This window comes from Gossypium raimondii, chromosome 3 (genome assembly GCF_025698545.1).
Source record: "Gossypium raimondii isolate GPD5lz chromosome 3, ASM2569854v1, whole genome shotgun sequence".
NCBI lineage: Eukaryota > Viridiplantae > Streptophyta > Magnoliopsida > Malvales > Malvaceae > Gossypium > Gossypium raimondii.
Genome location: NC_068567.1, coordinates 56,780,169 through 56,788,983, shown reverse-complemented (window position 1 = coordinate 56,788,983; position 8,815 = coordinate 56,780,169). Strand labels below are relative to the sequence as shown.

The following is an 8,815-nucleotide window of genomic DNA, read 5'->3' as shown; positions in this document are numbered from 1 at the left end:
TCTATCATTTTTGCCATAGCTTCTATTTAATAGCCACCAAATGCGGAATACTCACAAGCTTTAGGAAATGTTTCTGATGTGTAAGATCAGACTAAGCTGTAAACACAGAGCATACTACAAAACCTTGGCTCGGATACCAATTGTTATGAGGCGCGATAATATTAATAACAATATTATCGAAATATTTAGATAATTATTATGCCAACAATTATACTAAGAAAATTCCCGTTAAATTGGAGGGGTCACAAATGGTCCCACTTAAAACCCAACAACTAGACAGAACTCACTTAGTTATTTATAGCAATAATAACTAAATAAATATAACCAACATAAAGCTATTAAATATAAGCAAACAAATAAGAAATAAAACACCAGAATTTAACGAGGTTCGGCCAATTTAGCTTACGTCCTCGGACACTACCAAATTAATATTTCCGCTAGAAATATTACAAAAGAGAAGATCAACACCAAGTTACAATTAGCTACTTGGATTTTCAAAATGAGATTTTGGGATGATGAAACCTAAGGGGGAGGGGTTCTATATATAACAAACCAAACCCGCTCCCTTTGGCACTGGGATTCACAATACCAAAGGTATTCTAGATTATGTGCATTCTGATGTATGGGGACCGTCCAAGACTCCATCACTTGGAGGAGGACGTTATTTTGTCACCTTTATTGATGATTTTTCCAGAAGAGTTTGGGTGTTTCCTATGAAGAACAAAGATGAGGTGCTTGAAGTTTTCCTTAAGTAGAAAACTAAAGTTGAAAATCAGACAGGAAGGAAGATTAAGGTTCTCCGATCAGACAACGGTGGAGAATATAAAAGTGATCCATTCCTGAAGATATGCCAAGATTGTGGCATAGTAAGGCACTTCACTGTAGGTGGAACACCACTACTCGAGCCCGCCCATTTTCATCCACAGTCGGGTCATTCAGGTCCGGGGGTACATTTGTGTGGCGTACCTTCTTCATTGCGCTGCCAACACCACTACTCGAGCCCGCAGAACTCTTCCCCACCTCAAAGTCCACTGCAGACAAAGTCTCAACCATTGCAAATTCTGAATTTGAGCAAATTTTAGTTTTTATAAAATTAATGATACTTCTTTATTGTGTTGTTAAGTTTGGACTGCCTATTATAGATTTTAGAAAAAAAATTAAATCAAACTTGAATAAATAAATATAGGGAATTTATACATGAATTTTAGTTAAATGTGCAATTTGATACATTAACAATGTTTTGATCCAATTATACACATAAAATTAATTTTAGTTCATATGTATACATGGAACTTGAATTATGATTCAATTATACACATTTAAAAAAATGCATACATTTATTTGCATATTGAGTTAATATAATTGTTTGTATATGCAACATATCATCGTAAAATAGTGCTAGATTGATAATGTTGTTATTGATTTGTAGAAATTGAATCAAAGCAAAATTTTATGTATTAAATCAAAATTCATATATAATTATTATATTTATCCCATAAATATAATATTACAAATTCTGGAGGAGCACTTGTGAGTAAGACCACGAAATTTTTATAATCTTCGATTATACTAACCACCAACACTGAATAACAGGAAGAATATATATATAAGTTTTACGACATCAATTGCGGGGATAGCTCAGTTGGGAGAGCGTCAGACTGAAGATCTGAAGGTCACGTGTTCGATCCACGTTCACCGCATTGTTTTTGGGCTCTCTTTTAATGGACTCGTTCTCTGCTTACTTTTAATGGGCAAATAAAAACAAGGCTCAGTTTCAGTGGAGCTCTGTCTGCCCATCAAATAATTATTCACATTGATATTTTTTAACAACATTTCGATTAAATTATCATATTTGACTTTTCTGGCTTAAATTAAAACTAATCCTATGTTGTAAAATTGTATAGTACAATTACAGATCTTAGATGGAAGAACAAGTATATGAATAAGACATAAGGAAAAGGTAATTGCTTATTTTATTATAATCTAAAATGATAATGATAAATTAATATTCTAAACCAAATTAATTTGAATTAATTACTCATTTGTAAAATTTGAACTTAAATCATTTCAAATTCACCATTTTAATATAAGTTATAGGAAAGACGCGTATACCTCCACGTACACGTGAAAGCGGTGAATGGTGAGGAGGGTCCGGGAGAGGAGAAGAGACACCCTGCGAAATCCACGGCTCTTCCTATACATAGAAAGCGACAAGATGGACTGTCGGTGAGACCAAAACCAACCCAATGTGTGCTTATTAATCCAAGCTCTCGAACCGTGCCTGCTATAAGACAGTCTATTTGTTTGTGTTTCTAAAAATATATCAAACCAACAAGTCGTTAACATAATTGCTGAAAAAAGCAACCCAAAGGATGGAGTGCCATTTGCCATTGCATTTCAACTTTTAATAGAAGTTGAGAAAAGCCTAAAAATACTGACACATTATCTTGAGTAGCTGTACTTGTTACCTTGAAAACATAACAACCTTTTGTTTACACACTGTGATGTTTTAAACTGTTTGTTTTTTTTCATGTTCCTATGTTAAGTAAGGTTTAGAAAATTATCAAGTGGCCTGCTTGCACAATAAATAATATATATATATATATATATATATATATAAGGGAACAACTTGCTTATTACACTTTCTTTATCTTCATTTCTAGCTTTAGATCTAAACTCCCAACTCATGTCTTAATCCTTCTTGTTGACCAGAAAAGGCAACTCTTCAGGGTCTGTTCTCTTCTCTTCTTTTTCCTGTTTTTGTGGGAGCTATGGGGTTGGTGGGTGTCCAAGGAGATGGGAATGGAGAAATGGCTTTGTCTTTGGGTAGTAAAAACAAGTACAAAAGAATGGATTCTGAACTATCTGATGATTTCGAAGATGATGCCTCACATCATCACCATCAATTGGAAAGGAAGAAAAGTACCAGGAAATATGTTCTTGCTTGTGCCATCTTTGCATCTCTCAACAATGTGCTTCTTGGCTATGGTAAGTTTTTCTTTTCTCTCTTCATCTCTCATATTTTATATTTACTTTGGTTGTTTCTGGAGTTATGACTGCTATTATTATTATTATTTCTATGTGGGAATGGTTGAATTTTGATACTTCTTAGTATTTTTTTTTTCTTTGTCGACCTGAATGAATTTAGCAGGAAAAGAATGGCTAATTCAAATCCTTGGATTTTAGCATTATAAAGTTCATTGATACTGTAGAGCCAAAAAATATAGGCATAAAAAATTAGCAATATTTTCTGATCTTGCCAGTAGTAATATTTGATTGTTAAGCATCAAGCCTATAATCAATTGACAAGCCAAACTTTAATGTGGAATAACAGAACTTCACTGTAATTAATCTCCTTGGGATGCTTAAAATGCACCATTTTGGCTCAAAATCTTAGTTAGAAATCACCACTTTTCAAACACATTTCAAATAAGAATTTCTTTTCTATGTGCAGATGTAGGTGTTATGAGTGGAGCAATTATATTTATACAGGAAGACCTGAAGATAACTGAGGTGCAAGAAGAAGTTCTTGTTGGGATTTTGAGCATCATTTCACTGTTAGGTAGCTTAGCTGGTGGAAGGACATCAGATGTTATAGGTAGAAAGTGGACAATGGCCTTTGCTGCTATTGTATTTCAAATTGGTGCAGCTATAATGACACTTGCATCGTCATTCGAAGTACTAATGATCGGACGAGTTTTGGCTGGGGTCGGTATAGGGTTTGGGGTCATGATTGCTCCAGTCTATATTGCTGAGATATCACCAACTGTTGATAGAGGCTCTCTTACATCCTTCCCTGAGATTTTCATAAATCTAGGAATTTTGCTTGGTTATGTTTCAAATTATGCATTTTCTGGTCTTTCAGTACATATAAACTGGAGGGTAATGCTAGCTGTTGGAATTTTGCCTTCAGTCTTCATAGGATTCGCACTTTTCATCATCCCTGAATCACCAAGGTGGTTGGTCATGCAGAACCGAGTCGAAGAAGCAAGATCAGTGCTGTTAAAAACAAATGAAAATGACAAAGAGGTAGAAGAGAGGCTGTCTGAAATAGTAGCTGCAGCTGGAATTTCTAATGGAGAGAAGAATGAAGAGAAAGCTGTATGGCGTGAACTATTAAGCCCTTCGCCTTCACTTCGTCGAATGCTGATCACCGGCTTCGGAATCCAGTGTTTCCAACAAATCACTGGAATAGATGCAACTGTGTATTACAGCCCTGAAATCTTCCATGATGCTGGAATTGTGAACAAGTCTAAGCTGCTTGCTGCCACAGTTGCCGTGGGTGTCACGAAAACTGCATTTATATTGATAGCTACATTCCTTGTTGATAGAGTTGGGAGGAAGCCCTTGCTCTATGTGAGCACAATTGGAATGACGGTCTGTTTGTTTACCTTAAGCATTAGCCTCGCCGTATTGGGGAAGGGGCAGCTTGGGATAGCAATGGCACTATTGTGTGTTTGTGGGAATGTAGCATTTTTTTCAGTGGGAATGGGTCCGGTTTGCTGGATACTGACATCTGAAATCTTCCCTCTGAGGTTGCGAGCTCAAGCGTCTGCACTTGGGGCTGTAGGTAACAGGGTATGCAGTGGCTTCGTTGCCATGTCATTCCTGTCTCTCGCTCGTACAATAACGGTGGGAGGAACCTTTTTCCTGTTTTCACTGTTTTCAGCTCTTTCGGTTGCCTTTGTTTACAAACTTGTTCCAGAGACGAAGGGAAAATCATTGGAACAGATTGAGTTGCTTTTTCAAAATCACAATGAATGGGATGGAAGTGAAATGGAGCTAGGAGATGCTCAGCATCTAGTACACAAAGCTTGAGTAATTAGGGATTCTTTAGTGTATTTCTCAAGGTGGAATCTTAAGAATTCTTTTTTATGGTTCAATTAACCACAATATCAAAATTCATATCTTTAAACAAATAAACATAATCCCTCAACATTTTAAAGCTAAATTTAATTATTTAACCTTTCAAAAAAAAATTAAACAAACTTTTTAACAGAAATGTTGGCTAAAACATTAATTCTTTTAACAATGTTGATGTGGCAACTTGCATGACAGCTCTTATGTACTTTTATGCTACCGTAACAATGATTTGACTTATATGTTATGTCAAAAATAATTTTAAAAAATATATAAACACTTGAGTTGTCATTTGAGCTATCATGTAAAAAATTTAACATTTTAGTTAATATTTTTGTTAAACAAATAATAATTTAACTCTTTTAAATGTATAATTGTTAAATTCGACTTTTTTTTTAAAGAATTATAACCAAATTTAACTAAAAAAGCTTAATTGACAAAAACTATAAACATTAAAGATTAAATTAAGAAAAAAAAAAGACTTTTTGCTTAAAATCTAAAATATCTTGAAGGGTATTTCACCTATAATTAATTTATAAATTAATCATAATATTTCTAATGGTGATTAAGTTGCACTTTTGATGATATTTTATCATTTTAAATAGTTAATTATACTGCAATAATAACAGGTAATACATATGTTGATATCGCCCAACCCCAACGAACTCCCTCTTCCCTCTCTGGATCCGAATATAACGATGTATCTCGAGCAAAAATAGCTCAAAGCCAGCAACCCTCACCCACACCCACACACTGCCATAGAAGTCCACCAACGTAACCGGAGCTTTTAGGATTTTCCATTTGAACGTCAATGGAATCCTTCGATGCGATGAACAATGACGGAGGAGAAGACATTAATTCCTCATCTCGCCCTTTCGATGACGATGCCTACATGGGCTATGATTCCTCCTCTTTCCCTCCTCCTCCACCTGGACAAGCTTTCCCTCCCCATGATCTCACCTCTGATACTACTCACCACGTTCCTCACAATCTCAATCGCAGTTACAGTAACAACCTTGCTTATATTGCCACCACCACCAACAACATCCATACTAACAATAATAATATCGACCCTCCCTCCCCGGATGTTTATCGATCTTTCAGGGCGTCTGCCATGGATGGTAGTGGTATCGGTGGTGATGGTCATGGCGATGATGGGTTTTTTGCCTCTGAAGGGCCCGTGTTGCCTCCGCCTGATGAGATGCGTGAGGAAAGCTTCGCTCGACGTGAATGGCGCCGGTTTGTTTCCTTTTACCTTCTTCCTTGGGGCATTTCTTATACTTGTGAGCATGACTTGTATGTCATTGTTGATTAATGTTTTAAATTCCTGTGGATACACAGCCAAAACGCCATTCATCTGGAGGAAAAGGAGAAAAGAGAGAGGGCGATGCGAGATCAGATAATAGCTGAAGCAGAAGAATACAAACGATCTTTTTACGAGAAAAGGGATCAAAATTGTGAAACGAATAAGGCTAACAACAGAGAAAGAGAGAAGGTACAAACCGGCATTTGTGATGATTCTCTTTGCTTGTTTACAAGGCTGAAGTAAATCAAATTTTGTTTTGTTGAATGCTGATGCAGCTATACATGGCTAATCAAGAAAAGTTCCACAAAGAATCTCACCTGCACTACTGGAAAGCGATTGCTGAGATCATTCCTCGTGAGGTGGCTACTATTGAGAAGAAGAGAGGAAGAAAAGATCCTGATAAAATCCCTTCGGTTTTTGTGATTCAAGGTCCAAAGCCTGGCAAGCTTACTGATCTTTCCAGGATGAGACAAATTCTCCTGAAGCTCAAACAGAACCCTCCACCTCATATGATGCCTCCACCCAAAGATGAAAAAGCTGGAAAAGACGGGAAAGATGGAAAGGAGGCCAAGAATGGGAAAGGCTCTACTCCAGCAGATTCTGGTGGAGAAAATAAACCTGCGGCAGCAGGGAAAGATGCTGCTGCTAATGGTGGCCCTGTACAACCAAAACCAGAGACTTCAGCTTCAGCTGAGGCTGATAACAAAGTCAAACCCGATCCTGATTCTTCCAAGTGATGTCAAACCTTAATTTATTTTCGTCCTTCTTTTGAATTTATGACTTGCTTGCTTTATTTATTTATTTATTTTTTAAAGTTTCGGCTAGCTATTCACAGTGGAGAATAAGAGCAGAGACCTTGGATGGATTTCAAGTATGCAACATGAGATTGTAGACAGACATATTTTCCTTCTCATAAGATATGATGATGTTGAAACTTGATCGAGGAAAGTGAGGACATTAACGATCATTTGGCAACTGTTTTTAAGTATTTCATTCACTTGTCCAAGTTCTTGTCTTGCCTGTGCAACTGTACACCTATTTTTCCATCACAGGTTTTTAGTTGAAGTACTTGAATGGCTGTTTCTTTCCGTATAAGCCTTCAATGAAAAGGTAGACAGTGTTATTTCTCGCAGCAAAAGGCTTATTGAGAAAATGGACTGGTTTCAACATCTGGAATGAAAAGAAAATTAGAAAGATGAAAAATTAAAAGAATGGAAAACATAATAATAAATAGAAAAGAAAATATCAACATTATTCCAATAGAATTTAGTGGATATTGTAATTTTAAATAATTTTACTATTGTAATAGAAAAATTTGGATAACTAATTTATATCCCTTACAATTTAACCATACTTTATTTTATTTTGAAATATATTTAGTGCAAAAAGGTCGGAGCCATTGATGCGGCTTTAATGAGCAATCTCTTTGGTTGCTGAGGTTGATCATGGCATGGGCTGTCTCTCAACCTCTACCTTCTTGCTTAGCATGCGCATCCACATGTTCATATTCAGGTGGAGTTAATTTGAATGTAGTAAGTCAGGTCAACCATTAGTTTTCATCGTAGATGACAGAACAAACCTTTTTGTACTTGGAATGGATTATTCAATGAAAAGCTTGGTTTGGGAAGAAAATGGAGTACTCAGCTCTCTCTTTTATTACTTATAACCCATATTTCCTCCCAATATGCTTCATTATTTCTCTTCACTCTTCCATTCCTTATTGTTGTTTTGGGACAAACTTCACCTAAAATTACACGAAATAGTAACTGTGATATTGACTTAGTTCACTCAGACATGAAACAAGGCAGTTTTTGATCTCTCAAGGTTTTGGTAAATGATTGAGCCCTGCTAATATCTTAAGCATTGTTTCACACTTTTAAAGCCCAAGAGCGATCTAGTGTCACGGGTTAAAGTGCAAAGCCCGTGACCATGGCACAAGATGCGCCCCATGGAGGTCTATCGATAAGATGGGGAACATTTAGCCCACGAGAGCTGGCCCGATTCAAAGAGATATTGGAGAAGCCTGTCAGATTAAAGCCTGGTTGGCCCGATAGCGAAGAGATGGCAACTTAGGCAAATATGGTAACTAATCTTAGAAGATAGAGGGAATCATATCTTGTAAAGATTAGATTAGATTTGATAAGGCTTATCTTGTAAATCCCTAAAATTAAGGGATATGGTTAAATCTCACCCGTCGATGTAATTGTATCTTGACCGTCGGTTTTGGGGGAGCTCAACTATAAATAGAGAGCCTCCCCCTCATTTGTACTCATTCCATTGTATTCTGAATTCTTAAGAGTAATAGAGTTCTGAGAGCATTTACTCAAACACCTTGTGTGCATTCTTTTCTGTGGCTTTCTGTTGTTCTTTGGCTTAGCTTCTTTTGGCATAAATTACTTCCGCTCTTCAATTGGTGCCTTGGAGGAGTTCTTAAGGAATCCTCATTTGAGTTAAGGCTGACTTGGGCGAGTTTGGAGCAAACGGATCGCCTAAGGCCGCACGGTTTGCGAGACGAAAGGTCTAGCCCCGTGACACTAGCACAAAGGTTTGCTCGTCTAACAATTTCATTTGTCTACTGTGTCACATATGTTTATGTAACAGTGTTGCATTTTGGATCAAAATAAGTGACGGAAACAAGACTTCTCCTGA

The 8,815-nt window shown here is 36.7% G+C and overlaps 2 protein-coding genes and 1 non-coding gene across 3 annotated transcripts; all 3 read left to right on the top strand.

Annotated features, from left to right (window-relative positions):
- Nucleotides 1-1,627: 1,627 nt before the first annotated feature.
- On the top strand, nt 1,628-1,700 carry TRNAF-GAA (transfer RNA phenylalanine (anticodon GAA)). Its single transcript has one exon. It is a non-coding gene; the product is annotated as a tRNA-Phe (tRNA).
- Nucleotides 1,701-2,633: 933 nt separating this feature from the next.
- On the top strand, nt 2,634-4,883 carry LOC105794877 (probable polyol transporter 4). The gene is made up of 2 exons (XM_012624258.2): nt 2,634-2,988; nt 3,455-4,883. The coding sequence occupies exons 1-2, from the start codon at nt 2,772-2,774 to the stop codon at nt 4,816-4,818; spliced, it is 1,581 nt and encodes a 526-aa protein (XP_012479712.1). The 5' UTR covers nt 2,634-2,771; the 3' UTR covers nt 4,819-4,883.
- Nucleotides 4,884-5,526: 643 nt separating this feature from the next.
- LOC105794878 (clathrin light chain 1) lies at nt 5,527-7,247 on the top strand. Its single transcript, XM_012624260.2, has 3 exons — nt 5,527-6,099; nt 6,202-6,355; nt 6,442-7,247. The coding sequence occupies exons 1-3, from the start codon at nt 5,672-5,674 to the stop codon at nt 6,901-6,903; spliced, it is 1,044 nt and encodes a 347-aa protein (XP_012479714.2). The 5' UTR covers nt 5,527-5,671; the 3' UTR covers nt 6,904-7,247.
- Nucleotides 7,248-8,815: the final 1,568 nt, after the last annotated feature.